General features: G+C 43.0%; 1 protein-coding gene across 1 annotated transcript in view; it reads right to left on the bottom strand.

The window, feature by feature from the left end:
- The window catches only part of HCRTR2 (hypocretin receptor 2), a 40,603-nt gene that overhangs the window by 5,172 nt on the left and 12,931 nt on the right, over positions 1-22,500 (bottom strand). The window contains exons 2-5 of the mRNA XM_032215156.1: positions 12,742-12,920; positions 10,662-10,905; positions 8,194-8,309; positions 4,138-4,358 (exon numbers count right to left, since the gene is read on the bottom strand). Of these exons, the coding sequence (XP_032071047.1) occupies positions 4,138-4,358; positions 8,194-8,309; positions 10,662-10,905; positions 12,742-12,920 (760 nt within the window). The remainder of the gene's footprint in view (positions 1-4,137; positions 4,359-8,193; positions 8,310-10,661; positions 10,906-12,741; positions 12,921-22,500) is intronic.

Here is a 22,500-nt window from a genome sequence, read left to right as displayed (position 1 = left end):
CCCCAGGCCTGCCGTCAAAGCCAGGTTTTGACGGCTTTTCGGAAGGCCTGGAGAGAGGTGAGGGTCCGAATCCCTGCGGGGAGTTCATTCCAAAGGGCCGGAGCTGCCACAGAGAAGGCCCTCCCCCGGGTAATAGCCAGGTGGCATTGGCTGGTAGATGGCACCCGGAGGAGGCCAACCCTGTGAGATCTAATGGGTCTGTGGGAGGTAATTGGCAGCAGGCGGTCTCTCAAGTGTTAATATAATCAATAAATACCTAAATGCATTGTCATCATTAATCATTAAAACGTTCAAAATTATGAAAAATGCTATAAAGGCAAAACAGGAACATAGAAATAGCATACAAAGGGATGTTGATAAAGCAGTACCACTTCACTAGTTCACCCATCTTAAGCTGAATGGGGAAATGTATACATATCTGAATTTTCCAGCAGAGGTAAATGTATAGATTCTAGACAAACGCTATAACGATCAACTTCTAAATGTACAGATATGATTGGATTTATGCTGTCCACCGACTCCTAATTGGCATTTTTGTGAATATCTGAGTGGGAACTACTCATAACATTTCTCATAATTGTTAAGACTAGGTCTCTCCCAAGCCAGCCGGGCCTTTAAAATTATATACAGTACAAAATTTAGACGTACCCCACATTTATACAGTACAATATGAACAGGAACTTCCTGTTCTTTATAATAGCAATTATCAATCGATACCGCTCACCTTATACTATTTCCCCTTCTATTGTATTTCATTTGGATACGTCTAAATTTTGTCTGTGTGTATTTTACATGTTTGTTAATAAAAATCTTTTAAAAAAATTATATACAGTACAGAAGGTCCTTTTCCAGGATTCTCTGCCATAAGAGGTATGACATTTATCTTTTAAAAAAAAAGAGGATTTTCTGCAGAAATCAGTGAACTAGGAAAGGGTTCTCCAGGCTAAGAATTATTTCAATGTCCCTGATGCGATCCCCTTTCATAACAATAAGTATTATAGTGTACAACTTTTTGCTAGATTGTGTACATTCCAAATCTACAAATGAGACTGAACAGGCATTTTGTCTGGAATGGGCAGAGAGGATGGACTAGAGGACCTCCAAGGTTCCTTCCAACATCATTCTATGTTCTAAATGTAAACCAGAAACATTTTTTTTCATCAGTGCATCCCATTATAAAGTCACCACCCCATTCAGTAGAGATGTGGCATTCAATATGCATACTTTTCTAACCTGCAATTTGATTTGAATTATTTTGACAGTGTTGAGTCTTGGAGGTCAACAATCTTGATGAAACATTGTGCATTAAATGCAAACAGTAACATTCCTGGGAAGGATTAGTATTAACGAGCAAACCTAATCCAAACCATAATCTGGAAGAACCGAAAGCCTTAAGATGCCGACGTTCTCCAATTCAGAGCCTTCCAGATGTATTGAACCGCAGCTCCCCTCACTCCTACCCAGACTGCTGACAGGAAATGAAGGAGATGGATTCTGACATATCTGGAGGACTATAAGAAAAATGATTTATGTTCCTTGTTGGCCTTGATGCCTGTAGAAATGATCTACTAGTTAACTTCTGCTGACCAGCTCTGACTAAGGGTGACTTCCTCAAGAATAGTGCTGATAATTTTCAGCAGTATGAGATCTTCTTGATTATATTGTTCTCAAAATTCGGCTCTTCATTGGAACAATATGATTCCCTCCCCCCTTGTATAGCAATACTTTCTATTTGCCCAAGCTTCTTCACATGAGTCCATAGGCTGATGATGGGCCCTCTAGTGTCAGTAAGTGTCTCCTGCAACCTTTTGACTGCTTTTTCCTGCATTGCTTCCAATGTTACCTCTTTCAGAACGCACTTCAGAGGTGGGTTCCTACCAGTTCGCATCTATTCGGTAGAACCGGTTCGTCAAATCTACCGAACCGGTTAGAAGAGGTTCCACCAGTGGACCCGGAAAGCAGGCCACACCTACAGAAGAGGTTCCAAAATTTTTTTGAAACCCACCACTGGTCCTTGGATATGATTATTCTACACTATCATGCTCATATTTATAAAACTCAGTGCCTCTGTGGAAGGTAAGGATGACTACTGCGTTTGTGGTGCAATCAGAACATTGCGTGTGTTGAAGTTGTTTTAATGCAAACCAAATATGCCTTTTAAAAAACAAGTTTACATCATATTCTTATGCATGCCAGTGCTGTGTGTGAGGTAATTTAAGGTGGTTCTGACAAGTGTCGTCAGCATCTTCATATCCGGTCACATGGGCAGCAAGCCACTCCCACAAAGGAGGCCACACCCACAGAGTAGGTTCGAACAATTTTTGAAGCCCACCACTGACGCACTTATAACATTTAGAAACACATTTTTATTATTAATGTATTTTAAAACTTTAAAACCAGTCTATTAATGAAAAATCACAGGGGGAGAGAAGAGGACAAATATTTCTTGAAATAACCTGCAATGAACCTTATATGAAAATAAATCCTATTAGCACCTATGAAAATTATATCCTACCCTAATGCTTGTGTGGGAAAGAAAATTACAGATCATCTTCAACCAGGGGTGAAATTCAGCAGGTTTTGACAGGTTCTGGAGAACCGGCAACAGACATTTTGAGTAGTTTGGAGAATCGGCAAACACCACCTCTGGCTGGCCCCAGAGTGGGGAGGGAATGGGGATTTTGCAGTATCCTTCCCCTACCACAGTAGTGGGATTCAAATAATTTAACAACCTGTTCTCTGCCCTAATGACCATCTGGGGCTCGGTGGTCATGTGACTGGGTGGGCGTGGCCAACTCAAGGTCACTCAGGTCGATGGGCGCTTCGCCTTAGCTGTTACAATGTCATAAGGGTTAACCAGAGAGGCAGTTTCTGTAAGCAGGGCAATAAAGATTAAGCTAGAAACAACACTAGAATGTTTCCTTCCTGCCTTCCTTACAGGATTAGCCCTGTAAAGTGGGGAAAAAACAAAAGGAGATTTCCTCCAACAACCGGTTCTCTGAAGTACTTAGAATGTTACCAACCGGTTCTCCCGGATAGGTGCGAACTGGCTGAATCCCACCACTGCCCTGCCACCCCCACCAAACCACCCCCACAGAACTAGTAGTGAAAAATGTTGAATTTCACCACTGTCTTCAACTTACATTCATTCATTGAATGACCATTCAAAGTTACAACGGTGCTGAAAATAGAGACCTCTCCTGGTCCTGATGAAAAATTTGAGTGCTTAGCAACTGGCATGTATTTATGAGGGCTTTTAGCATTCTGGCATCCTTGGATCTCCATTCCCAGCTTCTGACAAGCAAAGTCAGTGGGAGAAGAGAGATTTGTTTAATGACTGCATGATTTGCTTAAGGATTACATAGTTTGCTGAACAACAACAGCAACAGTGTGTTGGATATATCAGCGGTTTTGAGTTATTTGTATAAATAAGGACTGGATTTAAAAAATATAATTCAGAGAAAAAATTGTGGACTACAGGAACCAGGAACACTACTCAGGTGACCCTGAGGACACAGATAAACCTCCAAGTACTTCAACGACCCTCTAAAAGGGTGAGGATTACCAGCTGTCTGCAAGGAGTAGAAATCCTTCTATTCCCCAGTATTGTATCAGAGCAGAAGAAGCTTCTTGGATGAGAAGCGAAACATCTTCAAAACAAAAAAACACGAAAGCCCAGTTGCCTCCTGAAAAAGCACCATGACCTGGATGATGGAGAATCTCTACAAACTGGATTAGAAACAACTAATACTACTAATAAAAAAGATTGTAAAACTGGGTGGGACTCACTTAACAACTGCCTCACTTAGCAATGGAAGTTCCAGTTCTAATTGTGATCCTAAATCAATGGCTACCTGTAAACATAGCAGGCTCTCAATAAAAATCATTGCCACACAATTGTTGTTGAATGTATTTTCTTCACACCCCAGGCCAGTGGTGGGATACAAATAATTTAACAACCGCTTCTCTGCCCTAATGATTTCTTCCAACAACCAGTTCACCAAACTGCTCGTAAAGTTTTACAACCGGTTCTCCTGAACTGGTACGAACTGGCTGAATCCCACCACTGCCCCAGACTGATGCCCAATACCCAAGCTTTTTATTTTTAACCCCTCCAGACTTTGTGCATGGAAGTACCTTTTCAAGATGTTGAGAATGCTAATGGGGAGATAGCAGAGGGCAAAAACCAAGAGCACCACCATCAGCATCCGGGCTGTTTTCCTCCTGGTTTTGATCTGCTTGACTTCAGCTGCCACCACACTAATCGTCAAGTGTACTGCTGGCCCAGGTTCCCGCGCCTGTGCCGTGGACTGCAGTGGCCTCCATCTCCTCTGAACTATGGATGACGTTCCTGGAATCTGACAGCACACAATAAGCGGAATCTTAATGGTTGCCATTTGAGCCGAGGGACATTTTGCACTTGATTACTCAGTGAAACTTGCAAAGTAGATCCATTTCCCCTCACGAGCATCGCTACATGATCGCCGAGAATGTGATCGTCTTCAGTATGATCATCTTCCTATGATGAAGATGGAAGGTGTCCTTCGGGAAACAACGTTGTTTAAATCTAAACCCTTTTTGTTAGGATCGGTCTTTCCACAATAGTTATAAAGTTTATCATAGGGCTGTGATGGCGAACTTATGGCATTTGTGCCAGAGTTGGCACACAGAGCCCTCTCTGTGGGCACATGGACCAGCCACCTGCTCTCTTCCAGGTTCCATTGCACGCATACGCACCAGCCAGCTGGTCTTCGAACGAACACCAGCTGGCCGATGTGCATGCGCATTGTTAGGAATACAATCTAACGGTTGGGTTGGCAATATATAAATCATATAGCAATGCTATACCTGTTTCTTTAAATCATACTGTAAAATGTGATTGGTTACTGTTTCCTCAATTGGCCATAAGAGGGAGCCAGAATGACTGTTAACTCTCTCTTCGTTAGATGCTGGGCTGATCTGATCTGAGTGTTTTGGAAGCTGGCTGTTTCAAAGTGCCGTGAGCTATTGTAAGTTTTGCAACTGTTAGCAAACTTTGTGTACTGAACTGATTATATGATTATGGACTGTTTTATTTGGATTATCCCTTAACTGAAAGGCATTGATGACTGACTGTCTTATCCGTGTATGACTTGGACTGTTTGATGGACTCTGATACCTCTATTTCCACAAAAGTAAAAGCCTATTTAAACTGCAGTGTCTCTGTAATGCTGGTTTGTGTGTTCTCCAACACAACTCTCACAATGCTTCACTGAATGTACTCGCTCTCCCAACAGGGAGCTTACCTAACACACATGCTGGAACCTGGAAAAAAGCAGTGCCTGGTGCGTATGCACACCGGACCAGCTGGCCGGCCGGCACGCACGCATGCAATGAAACCCAGAGAAACAGCTGGATGCCATGTGCATGTGCACCAGTCAGTTGCTCTCTTCTGAGTTCCGGTGCTCTGGCGCGTATGTGTGTGTGCACATCTGGTTTCGACACTTGATGCCAAAAAGGTTAACCATCACTGTTATAGGATAAAGTTTATGATACGGTAAAGGTATAAAGTTTATTATAGGATGCGGATACACATTAGAATAACATACCACAAATTTGGAATTTACCTCTGTGGGAAGAGCGATGGATTTAACACGGGAAACATAAAAAAAAAATTGGTCTTCTATATAGGAAAGGTAGAATAATCTCAGATTTAAAACAAGATATGCTTGTTCTCTCTCTTTCTCTCTCTAGAAATTGGCTGATGACAATTGTAATGGCGAAACTGATCATTATTATTCCATGTGCTCGACGGCTAATGACAGGGTCAAACATTGGACTGAAGCTTTAGTGTTTCTTTTTTCCTTTTGTTATTTTTATTTACCCTAGTTTTCTCTTCGTTTTTTTTTTCTCTCTCTGTCGTGATATATCACATTTGTAAAACACTTGTACTGTATGAATGGGTCAAAAATCAAAATGAAGAAGAGAAGGGGTTTTTTTTTGGAGGGAGGGCATATATTATAAACAAGCCAAAAAAAGTCTCCAGTCTATTCTGAAGACATCTAGCAGGTGCTAAAAAGGTAGAAAGCATTTTCTGTTCATGCATTAGAAACAGAAGGTATCCTGGCCTTTCCAAGACTACCTATCTCCAGTGGCTGCTTAAGGATAAAGAGTCCATCACTACAGCACAGGTGGCCAGATTCTGCGCAGAAGCACTGGGGATTCATCATGAACACGCGTCTTCTCCACCATAGCGATGTTATATAACAATTCATTCAAACATTGGGTTTGTATGCCGCCCACTCTCAAGAGACTCAGGGCGGCTTACAGATAAAAAGGGAAGGGGGATACAAAAATTAAAGACAACATTAATAGAGCCGAGGTGGTGCAGTGGTTAAATGCAGCACTGCAGGCTACTTCAGCTGACTGAACAGTTCTGCAGTTCGGCTGTTCAAATCTCACCGGCTCAAGGTTGACTCAGCCTTCCATCCTTCCGAGGTGGGTAAAATGAGGACCCGGATTGTTGTTGGGGGCAATATGCTGACTCTGTAAACCGCTTAGAGAGGACTGAAAGCCCTATGAAGCGGTATATAAGCCTAACTGCTATTGCTGTTGCTTTGCTAAAATACCACAACATTCATAACTTAGGATGGGGCTGGATAAATCAACAGCCCCAGGCCTGCCGGAACAGCCAGGTCTTAGTCGCTTGTGGCAAACCCTTTGCACTGCCTAGTCATTTCTCTTTTAGTATTGAATTTATAACGGGGCCACACAGTTTAGGGATCGTATAGTCAGACCATGTATAATTGACACTGGATTTTACTGTAGATTTTAGTTGTTATTTATTATTTTATACTAGAAGTTTTAAGTGTATATATACTGAGTGCTTTTATTTGTTCTGGTCCCTGGTCTAGACTGTAATAATAAATTGTTGTTGTTGTTGTTGAACAGAAGGTTGACAACTATAAGGATTACTTGTTAAATACAGTGGTACCTCACTACTCCATGTTAATTGATTCCAGGAGGAGTGATGGGTGTCAAACAAATATTTCCCATAAGGAACAACATAGTGAGTCACAAGCCAGCCGACACCACCTAGCTTCGGTAGAACTGGTTCGTCAAATCTACCGAACCGGTTAGAAGAGGTTCCACCAGAAAACAGGCCACACCTACAGAAGAGGTTCCAAAAATTTTTGAAACCCACCACTGACACGCACACACACACACAGACTCACAGAGAGAGAGAGAGAAAGAAAAAGAAAGGAAGAAAGAAAGAAAAAAAGAAAAAAGAAAGAAAAAGTGAGAGAGAGATGAAAGAAAAAAGGAAAAAGGGACAGAGAGACAAAAGGAAGGAGAGAGAGAGAGAGAGAGAGAGAGAGAGAGAGAGAGAGAACGCATGGCCGCCAAGCCACTCCCACCAGGTTACATGGCCGCCAAGCCACTCCCACAAAAGAGGCCACACCCAACAGAGTAGGTTCGAATTTTTTTTGAAACCCACCACTGTACCACTACAATTGATTTTCTTGATGATGTGCTCTGACCCCCTGTATGGGGGGTAAACACATAATGGTTGTTAATTTTTCTAACCGTTAAATATGATATATCTGCTATCTCGAGTCACTGAGTGTATTAGAATAACTAATAGTAAAGATGTTTTTAGTTCTTTTAACATAATTAGGAGCTGCCCAGAGTTGGAAGATGGGCAGCTACATCAATGTTTTAAACAAGCAAGCAAACAAACGAATAAGTGCATGTTCATTTCAGTGATTACATATAAAAATTAAACAATGTATTTTCCATGAATGAAAGTAGCAATGGCCCTTGTTTAACATTATATTAAAAAAGTAAATGCATTCAGCACAGTGGAAATTTGCTTAGGAAATATTATCAGAACTTTATTTTAAGTTAAGGTTTCTTTAATTATTCCTTCAGATATAATTTAAGAAATACGGAAATCCAGGGGGGAAATAAATATTCCTAGCAGGATGTACAACATCTCGGTATTTTAATTTATAAACTCTTGCTTAGGGCCACGGAATTATTTATTTTACTAGATTGTATCATACGTTTAGGTGGTGCAAATATTGCCTTGCCAAAGATAATTTATTTCCATCTGTATCACTATACCTGTCAATCAATTACACAATTCTTTTGAGGTTAAAAGGTTTAGATGGCGTAAATCCGAAAGATGGATTCTGTCGTGAAAGGACTCACCTGCTGACACCACAGCTTTTGAAATATCTGTAAGTAGGCTAGCACCATAAGACACAATGGAGCCAGATAGGTTATCAGGAAGAAACAGGTATGATACATTTTGGGGAAAAATTCAGCTGCAAAAGAAATAAAACAGTCCATAAATAATACCTCATTTGATGCTGCAAAAGCTGCTTCAGGTGAACATAAATGGGACTTAATATCATACAATATGGAAGAGTAAAACCTTATTCGTTGTTCGGGTAAAATATTTATAAGGTATTTTGAAAAATCCTTATGTTCTCCTGGTCTCTGAAGAGCTGGATTGAGTACAACACTTTCTTATAATGTAACGTTTTAATTTATGTGTTTTATATCATTATGTGTTAGTATGTGGACATGTTAAATTCCACATCCCTCCTGAAGCGAGGGAGGGGCACTTTATAATTATTTTAAATAAGTCCTGGTGATGATTGCCTTTAAAGTCCTTCTTAGGTTCTATAATTGGCCAGGGAAATGAGCTCAGCACGTACTTTTCGCTTACCAAAACTCGGCATTTCCAGAAGGTCACGGGAACCGTTGGATGAGCCTTTGAAATGAAGCAGAGCTGCTGAATTGCTGTTAGACCTTTATTAAAGTTTCCTATGTGCAACGTCAGGGATTTAAAGAAGGCCCGGTAGGGGAGGAAATCTTGGAAGTCCTTTAGAAATGAAGCTGTGGTCTTAGTTGGTGTTCCAGATTTTGCGACAATAATGGTTAGGAGAGAGAAGGAAGTATGGGAAGGAGGGAAGGAAGGAAGGAAGGAAGGAAAGAAAGAAAGAAAGAAAGAAGGAAGGAAGGAAGGAAGGAAGGAAGGAAGGAAGGAAGGAAGGCAGGCAGGCAGGCAGGCAGGCAGGCAGGCAGGCAGGCAGGCAGGCAGGCAGGCAGGCAGGCAGGCAGGAAGGAAGGAAGGAAGGAAGGAAGGAAGGAAGGAAGGAAGGAAGGAAGGAAGGAGAATGGATTCTTCCTAACATTGTTAGTCTGTAATCCAATAATTCAGTCTGGAGGACATACAGAAGGACTAATCTTGATCTAAAGTGGCAGGCAATTTTGTAAAGCAAAGGAGGAAATCTTGGAAGTCCTTTAGAAATGAAGCTCTGGTCTTAATTCTTATTCCAGATTTTGCAACAATAATGGTTAGGAGAGAGAAGAAGGAAGTAAGGGAGGGAGGGAGGGAGGGAGGGAGGAAGGAAGGAAGGAAGGAAGGAAGGAAGGAAGGAAGGAAGGAAGAAAGGAAGGAGGAAGGAGGAATGGATTCTTCCTAAGGACTTAGTTGTTCTAGATTTTGGAACAATAATGTTCCAAAAGATGTTAGTGCTAATGCTATCCCTGCTTGTTTATTAAAATCTACTTGCTTGAAGTCCCAGGTATGCCTTTATTATATTCAAATTAATATTCCCTTAATATCAATAATTCCAGCATTACCTAGTCGTCTTTGCCCAGAGACTTCACTTTCCATTCTGTTATTAAGTTTTCCTTGATGGAGAGAGAAGGAAGTATGGGAGGGAGGGAGGAAGGGAAGGAAGGAAGGAAATAAAGAAGGAAGGAAGGAAGGAAGGAAGGAAGGAAGGAAGGAAGGAAGGAAGGAAGGAGGAATGGATTCTTCCTAACATTGTTAGTCTGTAATCCAATAATTCAGTCTGGAGGACATACAGAAGGACTAATCTTGATCTTGCCCTAAAGTGGCAGACAATTTTGTAAAGCAAAGGAGGAAATCTTGGAAGTCCTTTAGAAATGAAGCTCTGGTCTTAGTTGTTGTTCCAGATTTTGCAACAATAATGGTTAGAAGAGAGAGAAGAAGGAAGTAAGGGAGGGAGGGAGGGAGGGAGGGAGGGAGGGATTACAATTTTGTAAAGCAAAGGGCACAATCATTTTTGTTGAGTACAGATTTAGTACTATGGCACTAAATCAAACCATTGACAGGATTGGGTTTGGTAGGGAAGTTGAGGGATTCTATATGCTTAAACTATTTCATGCTACAATGTTCAATCATTGGTCAAGACGAAATGTCAGAAATGGCTCTGAGTCTTCAGCAATAGGCACAAGGAGACACGGTGGCCCTTATAAAAGGGGTCTTGGGACCCCAATTAATCCTGATTTCTGAACTTCAGGAAACCTGTTAGCTACCCAGGTACCCATGGCCACGTAAACCAAAGCTCTTCTACACATTGCTACACATCAGGTGATCAACATCTCTTCTCTTGAAAGGCAGAACATGACTGAATTACAGTAGTGACGCAGCTGATATATTGTAATTAATACTTTAGAGATTAAAGTCAAAGAAAGGCACCCCTTAGCACGGAAGGTTACATATCAAAAAAAATCTGCCCAATCAACAAAGTCTAATTAGTCTTCGGTGGCAGACTTGATAACAACCAGCCATCTTTATCTTTCTCTCTCCTGACACAGTGAGCCTTGCACATCCCACGCTCGAGCCCACCAGCACTCACCACCCCAACGCTCATCGCAGACAGTGAACAAGATGGTTTTGTTAGCTAATCCGGGAAACATGCTGCTGCACTCCATAACAATCGCCTGGGGGATCATGATAAGGCAGGACACCATCCAGATAACAAGGATGCTGCTCCTGGCCCTCTTGGCTGTGCTTTTGAACATCAGCGGGTGACAAATTGCATACCATCGATCCAGTGCGATGCAGCTAAGGGTCAGTACAGAAACAGAGACTGACACGGTCTACAAAGGGAAGAAGAGAAAGAGCAGGAAATGATATACATTAGAAGCAAAATCAGATAAATAGCAATAGCAATAGCAGTTAGACTTATATACCGCTTCATAGGGCTTTCAGCCCTCTCTAAGCGGTTTACAGAGTCAGCATATTGCCCCCAACAACAATCCGGGTCCTCATTTTACCCACCTCGGAAGGATGGAAGGCTGAGTTAACCTTGAGCCGGTGAGATTTGAACAGCTGAACTGCAGAACTGCAGTCAGCTGAAGTAGCCTGCAGTGCTGCATTTAACCACTGTGCCACCTCGGCTCGGAAATAGTCTTTCCCACGATGGTTATAATCAGAAAAGTTTAATTGCCAGTAGCCTCTTTAACCCTAGTCCTATTTCTGGGAAATCAGGATTCAATTGGGCTATATCAGGAGTGTCAAACTCACATTATCAAGTTGTCATCACGTGATGTATTGCGACTTTCCCTCCTTTTTTCTAAAATGGGGGTGGTCGTGGCTAGCGCATGATGCCTCTGGCCCCCAGGCCACAAGTTTGACACCCCTGGGCTATATTATGGCTTTGCATTGCTAATAAAGACTGAGAAGATCTAATTTCCTTTTTAAAAAAAGCAGACAAAAAACACAACCCTCTTTTCCCAAAAATAAGACCTCCCCTGCTAATAAGCCCAATTGGGCTTTTGGGTGCATGCACTAAAATAAGACCTCCTCTGAAAATATTGCAACACAGCAGCAGCCATGAGGTGACCACGCTCACTGCCTCCTGCATCTCAGAAATAATAAGACCTCCCCGAAAATAAGGCCGAGTGCTTATTTTGGGGGTTTAAAGAAAATAAAACCCTGTCTTATTTTGGGGGAAACATGGTATATCATAAGAAAGATAGACTAATATTTCTTTCCCTGATAGGCGAGGAGTTTTTCACAGCACAAAAGAAAATCAGGCACGTAATAATCCCTTTTGTGGCCCAGCAGGAGCCGTTGGAGCTGCCACCAGACTCATGATGAAGAGCGAGAGGAGGAATTCTGGGAGTTGAAGTCCACAAGTCTTAAAGCTGTCAAGTTTGAACACCCCTGGTTCTTTTTTCCCTAAAGTGTTAGTGGTGCAAGAGTCTTGTATCTTGACAGCTTTAAGACTTGCGTGCTTCAAATGCCAGAGTTTCTGAGCCAACATTTTGGTTGCTAAGCAAGAGCATTGTTAAGTGAGTTTCACCACATTTTACAAGTTGGCCATGCCCACCCGGTCGCACGACTGCCAAGCCACTCCCACTCGGTCACATGGCTGGCAAGCCACTCCCACCCAATCACATGTAGCCGGCAAGCCACCCCCACAAAGCAGGCCAGAAGAGGTTCTAAAAATATTTGAAACCCACCACTGGTAGAGGCGATGAGATCACTCCTTCATGCCACTGTTTTGCCTACTTCTTTCCATAAAATTATTCCGTGGATACCTGGACTCAGGGCATTGCCTTGTCTTTCACACAATGTCTTCACTATAGTACATTTCACTTCTTTCCAAGCATTCTACCAGATTGTTTCGGAGTGCAATTTGCTTCCTGCTTTGCTTATTCTATGTAGAGTTTTACGCTTTGGTATTAAATTCAAATTCAAATTCTTCTTTATTTAGATGTCATAGCAAATCTACAATTACAAATGGCATAAATCTAACCATGAAATAATTAAGCCTCTCTCAGTCTAATTTTCAGAGTAATCCTTTTTCTTTTGGCCGTGAAACAATATGTTAATCACAAACTAGCTTCTGAATTATAGGTTCAGTAGCATTGAACCCCCCCAACTTAACTTGTTTTTTCAATGCTCACCACAGCCCTGGCAAACAATACCTGCAAATAAGGGATCACCTTGCAGAGGCTGTTGCCAAGGAACCACGTCTCGGTGATATCCACCACTAGTGTTGCAGGAAGGCAAGTGAGGGTGACCAGGACATCAGCCAAAGAGAGGTTGACGATGAAGTAATTGGTCACAGTCCTCATGTGATGATTTTTCCACACTGCAACACAAACTGATTTTGCAAAGACATCAGCCTGGGGGAAAAAGGCATTGGGAGACAGACAGACAGACAGACCAAACTAGGGAAGGAGGATTGGTGAGGAATACACATAATTTTCAACAAGGGTTGCCGTTTGTCACTGTCCTCCAATATTGACTGGCCAAGCTATTTCTTCCTCCTACTTGTAAACTCAACTGATTAACCTCTCCTACATAGTTCAGGGCAATCCAATTATAGGACAAAATTGTGTAATAGACAAAGATGGCCCAAAGATTGATTGGGGGGGGGGAAAGAGGAGAGAGTGAGAAAGAGAGACAGACAGACAGACAGACAGACACAGAGAGGGACAGAGAGGAACAGAGAGAGAGAGAGAGAGAGAGAGAGACAGAGACAGAGACAGAGAGATAGACACACACACAAAGGGACACAGAGAGAGAGACAGAGAGAAAGAGAGAGAGAGGGAGTAATTCTTCCCCAGTTGTGATGGGTAGGGGGCAGTTGTGGGATTCAGCCACTTCTCACCTATTTGGGAGAACCGATTGTTAACTTTTTAAGCAGTTTGGAGAACCAGTTTTTGATAAAAATCTCCTTTTGTTTCTTTCCACTTTACAGGGATAATTCCTGTAAGGAAGGCAGGAAGGAAACATTCTGGTTTTATTTCTAGCCTAATCTCTATTGCCCTGCTTACAGAAACTGCCTCTCCCAGTAACCCTTATTACATTGTAACTGCTAAGGCGAAGTGCTCATTGACGTGAGTGACGTTGAGTTGGCCACGCCCACCCAGTCACGTGACCACTGAGCCACGCCCACCCAGCCGTTCATTAGGGCAGAGAACCAGTTGTTAAATTATTTGAATCCCACCACTGGTAGGGGGGAGGCAAATCAAGGAAAAAACAGTCCAGTTGAAACAACTATGACCTGGACGATTGAGAAACTCTATAGTCATCTACTTAGGACAGAAAGTCAGTCTGGTATAATAATTAAGGTGCCAGGCTACCAGGAGACTGTGAGTTTGAGTTCCACCTTAGCCATGAAAGCCAGCTGGTTAACTTTGGGCCAGTCACTCTTGCTCAGCCCAACTTTCTTCACGCGTTTGTTCTAAGGAAAACCGGAAGAGGAAGGAGCGTTCACTGCCTTGAGTTATCTATAAAGTAACAAAGGTGGAATAAAAAACTAATAATATTATGATTCCAATAACAATCTCGTTATTATCATTTCAAGAATGTCCCCGGGGCATTTATTGGATGAGCTGCAGTGGTGGGATTCGAATAATTTACCAACCAGTTCTCTGCCCTAATGACCAGCTGGGTAGGTGGGGCTCGGTGGTCATGTGATCATGTGGGTGTGGCCAAGTCAATGTCGCTCAGGTCGATGGGCACTTCGCCTTAGTTGTTACAATGGTAATAAGGGTTAATTGGAGAGGCAGTTTCTGTAAGCAGGGCAATAAAGATTAGGCTAGAAACAACACCAGAATGTTTCCTTCCTGCCTTCCTTATAGGATTAGCCCTGTAAAGTGGGAAGATTTCTTCCAACAACCGGTTCTCTGAACTGCTTAGAAAGTTACCAATTGATTCTCCCAAATAGGTGCGAACTGGCTAAATCCCACCACTGATGAGCTGCTATGAAAGAATGCTTTACTTCCCAATTTGTATTCTGCTTTTTGGCAAACAGAAAACAACTGCAATAGAATTCCCCAGACAAACTTTGGAATCTCTTGCTGGAAGGGTGGAATAAATCAGAATAAATCTAAAACCATGCAGAATAAATCCAATCTATCAATCAATTTTAAAAAACAGAATTTTTATCATGTGAAATGAGTGCAGTGAATTCCTTCTACCAGTGTGTGTCAGTCAATACTTGGCAATGGAACTAGATCCCCAGTGTATATAGAACAGTTTTCCTATAAAGAAAAGGTTTCAAGCATAGAACACTTCTGGTTTTCTAAGGGATTTTGTCCCAATGTACACATAAAGTGGTATATCCTAACTTAGGAGACTGGAGACTAAAACATATGAAGAACGGTTGCAGGAACTGGGAATGTCTAGTTGAATGAAAAGAAGGACCAGGGGAGACATGATAGCAGTCTTCCAATATCTCAGGGGTTGCCCCAAAGAAGAGGGAGTCAAGCTATTCTCTAAAGCACCTGAGGGCAGGACAAGAAGCAATGGGTGGAAACTAACCAAGGAGAGAAGCAACTTCGAACTAAGGAGAAATTTCCTGACAGTCAGAACAATTAATCAACCCCTGGAATGGGGTGGGAATGAGGATTTTGCAATATCCTTCCCCTGGAGTGGGGTGGGAATGGGGAGTTTGCAATATCCTTCCCCGGGAGTGGGAATGGACTTTTGCAATATCCTTCCCCTGGAGTGGGGTGGGAATGGGGAGTTTGCAATATCCTTCCCCTGGAGTGGGGTGGGAATTCAGTTTTTGCAATATCCTTCCACTGGAGTGTGGTGGGAATGGGGATTTTGCAGTATCCTTCCCCTGGAGTGCGATGGGAATGGAGAGTTTGCAATATCCTTCCCCAGGAGTGGGAATGGACTTTTGCAATATCCTTCCCCTGGAGTGGGGTGGGAATGAGGATTTTGCAATATCCTTCCCCTGGAGTGGGGTGGGAATGGGGAGTTTGCAATATCCTTCCCCTGGAGTGTGAATGGAGCTTTTTCAATATCCTTCCCCTGGAGTGGGGTGGGAATGGGGATTTTGCACTATCCTTCCCCAGGAGTGTGAATGGAGCTTTTTCAATATCCTTCCCCTGGAGTGGGGTGGGAATGGGGATTTTGCAATATCCTTCCCCTGGAGTGGGGTGGGAATTCAGTTTTTGCACTATCCTTCCCCAGGAGTGGGGTGGGAATGGGGATTTTGCACTATCCTTCCCCTGGAGTGGGGTGGGAATTTTGCAGTATCCTTTCCCTGGAGTAGGGTGGGAATGGAGCTTTTGCAATATCCTTCCCCTGGAGTGGAGTGGGAATGAGTATTTTGCAGTATCCTTCCTCTGCCATGCCCACCAAGCCACGCCCACAGAACCGGTGGGTTAAAAAAAATGAATTTCACCACTGGATTAAACCCCTTGTAGTCAACAGAAGTAGCCTGCAATATTGTATTCTAACCACCACAAGTCAATTATGTCTTGATGCTAGCCAAGTTTTGGCAACATCTGCTTCCTTGCTATCTATAATCTTCCCCCATCCTGGCAACACTACATACAGATGGCTCCGACTGCAATTTCGTTCAGCAACATATGCATATTTTGGACCAGTTTGCTATGAACATTGTAAGTCTGATCAAAATGGCACATTTCTCATCTTTTTATTCTCAGTAGTTAAGAGTTTCCAACATTTGTTTACATAAATAAAAAGAGCAACATGAAGCCATAATTGCACAGTTGATGGCAGCAGTTAAACCAGATCAGGTCTACAGAGCACTGATAGCAATCAGGGGAAATTAATCCCTGCTTCTTCTAACAGATAACATACACGCCTTGCGGGATTCTCTGCTTTGGTGCCAGTGCGGGGGACTCCTTTGGATGCATTCCCACAAAGCCTCTCTTCGTAATGATGCCAACGGTTCAACTGAGGACCTGCCAGTTTTATCTGCGGTGATTTTGGCAGGACACAAAATCCAGGAATAGGTGTGGGGTCAAACATCTGTCAGTGTTCCAAATATCATGCAGAATTAAATCAGAGTCAAAGGCAAAGCTATGCTTAAAGTTCCAATTTAATAAGGCAGGCATGTTGGCATCGTGCTATGGAATCCCAATTCTGGAAGTTGCGTCAGAATCCCACCCAGTTAAAAGTCCATGATCTTGTCCCTACACCCACAGTCCATCACATAGAGCCGAGGTGGCGCAGTGGTTAGGGTGCAGTACTGCAGGCCACTTCAGCTGACTGTTATCTGCAGTTCAGCGGTTCTAATCTCACCGGCTCAAGGTTGACTCAGCCTTCCATCTTTCCGAGGTGGGTGAAATGAGGACCCAGACTGTGGGGGCGATATGCTGACTCTGTAAATGGTTTAGAGAGGGCTGAAAGCCCTATGAAGCGGTATATAAGTTTAACTGCTATTGCTATTGCTACATGGTCCAATCTTCTTCTTCCACGCTGGCATCCACACCCAGCTGCTTCCGGTCAGGTGCAAAGGTTTGGGAGACAAAAGATGACCTTGAGCTTCTAGAAAGGAATTTTTTATTTTGAAAACAACACATTCTACCCCTTGCTAATCCCGCCCCCCTTAATGAGAGTGTGGCAGGCCAAAGATTCTTAAAGGAGTCGCTGCAGGCCTGACAACATCTCTGTTTGAGGGATGCTGAATTCCTGCATCCCCATCTTCTGTAGGACAGTTCTAGAAACATTTCCTTCATCACCAATCCCTTCTCTGACTATAGGCAGGCAGCCAAGGAGTATGGAAGAGATTGTGAGTGAAAGAAGAAAAGTTTTCAAGGGAACAAAAAGGGGTGGAGGGAAGTAGAAGTATTTCATATACAGTCCATATGTGTGGCCCTTCTGTTATCTGGACCAACTGATTCTCCTTCCCTGCTTAGCTGGGGCCTAGAGGATGGGGAGTGGGGCAGGAGACATCTTCCCTAACTTTCACCTTCTGTCTTGTAATGCTCCAAGAGCAGAGGTGGCGCAGTGCTTAGGGTGCAGTACTGCAGGCCACTTCAGCTGACTGTTATCTGCAGTTCAGCGGTTCAAATCTCAGCGGCTCAAGGTTGACTCAGCCTTCCATCCTTCCGAGGTGGGTAAAATGAGGACCCAGACTGTGGGGGCGATATGCCGACTCTGTAAACCGCTTAGAGAGGGCTGAAAGCCCTATGAAGCGGTATATAAGTCTAACTGCTATTGCTATTGCTCACATTCCTTGATCAACAATAGCAAGAGCACTTAGACTTGTATACTGCTTCACAGTGCTCTCCTTTCCTTTCTAAGCGGTTTACAGAGTCAGCATACTGCCCCCAACAATCTGGGTCCTCGTTTTTACCGCCTTCGGAAGGATAGAGGGCTGAGTTGGTCTTGAGCCGATCAGAATTGAACTGCTGACAGTGGGCAGAATTAGCCTGCAGTACTACATTCTAACCACTGCGCCACCACGACTCTTACAAAGGAGAATGGAATAGTAACCAATCACAAACTTGCAGGGCCATTGGACAAATTTGTGAAAGGGGTGAGCAAAATATGTCCACATAATCCAGGAGATGTGTTCAGCATCCAGGACAGGGAGGTCTCTAAAAACAGAGCACCAGAGACACCAGACCCCTTCATAACTCTACTGGTGATGCGGGAAATGATTCAGAATGACATCTGCTAGACAAGAGAGGATAACAATTACCTCCTGCTAGTTGTCATCCTCAGTCTAGGGGTTTTTCAGAGCAAAGGTCCTATTCTAATTCTCTGCTAGCCCCTGGGATGGCAGATGCCAAAGCATATGAGTAATTCTTCAGCAGGACATTCTCATGACCTTCACAAACGTCATGCAATATTCAATAATCTGCCATAATCGCTGGAGACAAATGCTGGATGAGATCCAACTTGCCCTCAGGTGCCCAAATACCTGCTCTACCAAGCTGTGTATCTGGGTGTGGGTAATCAAAATATGTGCTGTTGCGGAGTGCAGTAGTAGCAGTCCTTGGTTTCTGTTACTCCAAGCAACTGCTCAACCAGCCTTGCCAAGCAGAAGATCCCAAGTATTTGAGAAGTGAAATGGAAAAGTCTTTGTGTATTAAACTCCAACGCCTTGAACCCGAGGTGGACACTCAAAGTGACACCCAATATGTCTCTCACTATTCCAAGATGGATAACCTCATGGGTAGGATGACAGACTTTGCAAAGAGGGTAGAAAAACAGGTGAATTCTGAGTGCCTCCCAGGTTGTACGTGGGCGTGGATGGTGTGGTTTGAAAGACTTGATGAAGGTTATTCTTGTTCCACCAGTGGTGGCAGGCAGAAGACAAGTTGCTTGAAAACTTTGCACATTATTAATGAGAACACAATACCTTAAGCAACCAGGGATAGTAAAGATTGTCATCACCGAGCGATGCAGTCTTACCGTATATACTCAAGTATAAGCCGAGTTTTTCAGCCCACTTTTTGGGCTGAAAAAAGCCGCCTCGGCTTATACTCAAGTCAGTGAAAAATTTGCCCGAAATGGAGGAGAAAAAGGGGCGGGGCCATGCCGCTGGGTGACGCTCGTGAATGGCCCGGCGCCCCTGTGAGTTTCCCCTCCCTCTGTGTCAGTTTGCCATGCAGCGCACACTGCACCATCCCCCCTCCTCACGTTCTAATGTAATGCAGGGCTGTCTTACGATTCCCCTTCCTCCCCCTCCTGCCACTCTGCAACGATGTCCCACCTCCTCCTTGTTATGGCAAGCAGCCACATAGCGATGTCCCACCTCCTCTGGTACAGTGATCCAATGATAGGAATCACTGTGCCGTGTGTCATAGGAGGCGGGACATCCCGCGACTGCACGGGACATCATTACCGGTAGCTGCTGCATTTCCCACCCTAGGCTTATACTCGAGTCAATAACTTTTCCAGTTTTTTGTGGTAAAATTAGGTGCCTCGGCTTATATTAGGGCCACATCATTTAACAATGGGACTTCAAGGCCCAAACACCATTGTAAATTGGGGACTGCCTGTATGTGGTGCACATATTATGTTTTCCGTGGAGATGGAATAGTTGAAATTTGATGTCCACATTGTTGTAGCTTCCTTGTTCCTGCAGACACTGCAAGAGTAGACTCCATATATTCACTCCATATATTACTTTGAAATTTCCATTTATCATAGACAATCTCCATATTGAGCAGAGGTGGCGCAGTGGTTAGGGTGCAGTACCGCAGGCCACTTCAGCTGATTGTTATCTGCAGTTCAGCGGTTCTAATCTCATCGGCTCAAGGTTGACTCAGCCTTCCATCCTTCCAAGGTGGGTGAAATGAGGACCCAGACTGTGGGGGTGATATGCTGATTCTGTAAACCGCTTAGAGAGGGCTGAAAGCCTTTTGAAGCGGAATATCGGTCTAACTGCTATTGCTATTGCTATATTGCAATAAAGGGTAAAATTCAAATTTGTCTTATTTCTAGTTAACTGTCCATTTATCATAATCTTGTAAGTATTTAATTGGGATTACGGCTAAAGCTAGAAACCAGGAGACTGTGACTTCTAGTGCTGCCCTAGGCACAAAGTCATCTGGATTGACCTTGGGTCAATCACTTCCCTTCAACCTTAGAAAACTTTGCCAAGAAAAATGCAAGGCTTTGTTCAGGCAGTCTCCAAGAACTGGACATATTGAACTGAAGGGGAAAAAATTATTCCACGGAATATAGGAACAGAAGGTTATAGTTTTAAGGATCAAAAGAAGAAATGTAGCTTGATTCTATTTGTGTTGTTTTTTAAAAAATCTTATAAATTAACACCTTCCCTTTCACACAAGAAGTTTTGGAAATATAATTAAACAATCAGTCAGACAGTCGGACACTCCATTCCACCCATTCATTCAAACAAATCAAACCTATTGATTCCTGAGCCATGTGATCGTATTCATAATCAGAAGACCTACAATAATCTTCTCAAATGCTCATCCAATAACAAGAGGATCGGATTAACTATATCCCCATGAGATTATCCATTCTTCATACTACAATTTGGTTTTTTTCAACAACCTCCATTGGCTGCCCAGGAAATGCTGTCTTCAAAGTGATTGGGTGAGGGTTCATGAAAAGCCTCCAACCAATAGAATGGAAGTTCGTCTCCTGCCATTCTCTCCAAGCAAGAGAAGAGATTTCTTGACAGAAAGAATGGAAAATCAATTGCAAATGTAGCTGAATTGAGCAAGGTTGGATATTGTAGGCTTCACTAAGAGAGAATGATAAGAATTCACTTAAAAAAATTATTGAGCACTTCAATGCATTCTTGGAACCCAGCAGTACCCTGGCTGGTCTGTTTCAGAGCATTATTATATCAGCTGTAAATCCAGCAGGATTAGATCTTTTCTTGTTTCTCCCCAGAATTGCAAACTATTTGTGCCCAGGATAACTAATCAGTGGCAGTTATGAAGAACAGAGTGGGGGAGAATTAAAAACTTTGGCGAGCTGAGTTATCCACATATATTAGGATAGCAGCTGAAACAACTGCAAGAGGCCAACTATAGAATATTGTGTTTGCCTTTTATACGTGGAAAGTGTAGACTAAAGGGTTCCCGTTAAAGAACAAGGATCTTTGGATGAAGAATGGGCAAATTAGAGTTGCAGCTGCTATAAAAAGTCATCTCTGAAATGTTTGCTTGATGCCACAAGACATGATAGAAACACCTGCACTTGGATTAGAGAACAAATTAAACTATATGATAGTAAAAGAATTGAAATGGAAATGGGCTGGTCACATAGCAAGAAGAACTTGAAGGCAAGTGGACCAAGGTAGTCATAGAATGGATCCCAATGGATCAAAAGCATCCACCAAAGAGACTTTTGGTGGATCAAAGACATCAACAAGTATTGTGGGTTGAATTGATAAAAGAAACCTCGGGACCACATTAGTTGGAAACATGCAGAAGAGGCCTTCATCCTGCAGTGGATAGTCAATGGCTAGAATAATGATTTAATATGGGTCATACATTTCCATACACAGAAGTGAACATTCTTATATCCAGTGGTGGGATTCAAATAATGTAACAACCCGTTCTCTGCCTTAATGATTTCTTCCAACAACCAGTTCACCAAACTGCTCAGAAGGTTAACAACCGGTTCTGCCGAAGTGGTGCGAACTGGCTGAATCCCACCACTGCAGTGGTGGGTTTCAATTTTTTTTTGAACCTACTCTGTGGGTGTGGCCTCCTTTGTGGGAGTGGCTTGCCGGCCATGTGACCTGGTAGGAGTGGCTTGCCAGCCATGTGTTCTCTCTCTCTCTCTCTCTCTCTCTCTCTCTCTCTCTTTCCTTCCTTTTGTCTCTCTGTCCCTTTTTCCTTTTTTTCTTTCATCTCTCTCTCACTTTTCTTTCTTTCTTTCTTTCTTTCTTCCTTCCTTTCTCTTTCTCTCTCTGTGTGAGTCTGTCTGTCTGTCTGTGTGTGTGTGTGTCTGTGTGTGAGTGGTGGGTTTCAAAAAATTTTGGAACCTCTTCTGTAGGTGTGGCCTGCTTTCTGGAGGAACCTCTTCTAACCGGTTCAGTAGATTTGACAAACCGGTTCTACCGAACTGGTGCGAGCTGGTAGGAACCCACCTCTGCACCACTGGGAATATCACTATGCATCTCATCTAAAAGACAGAGTTTTATACATTCTCTGCATAAGCATCCTCTCCAAAACATATGCCATTAGCTCCAGATCTATCACCAGCTGGACCTTGGTGATCTCTCAGCTTGGTTGTTTTCTTGCAGATGTTTCATTACCCAACTAGGTAACATCATTCATGCTAGGAGAGAGTGGAGTTTGCTCTCTATTTACATATTGGTGGTGTTGGTAGGAATGCTTTGTGTAGCTCCTTGATTAGGCTGTTGTTTATTCTTACTTTAAGTTGGTGATTTCTTGGTTGGGGTGCTGTTTATTGGTCTAGTATTAATTTGGAGTTAATTGCTGCTTATCATGTTGCTGATTGCTGGTCAGGAG

This window comes from Thamnophis elegans, chromosome 4 (genome assembly GCF_009769535.1).
Source record: "Thamnophis elegans isolate rThaEle1 chromosome 4, rThaEle1.pri, whole genome shotgun sequence".
Classification (NCBI taxonomy): Eukaryota; Metazoa; Chordata; class Lepidosauria; order Squamata; family Colubridae; genus Thamnophis; species Thamnophis elegans.
The sequence above is the reverse complement of the archived record's forward strand: the minus strand, read 5'-3'. Positions and strand labels throughout refer to the sequence as shown.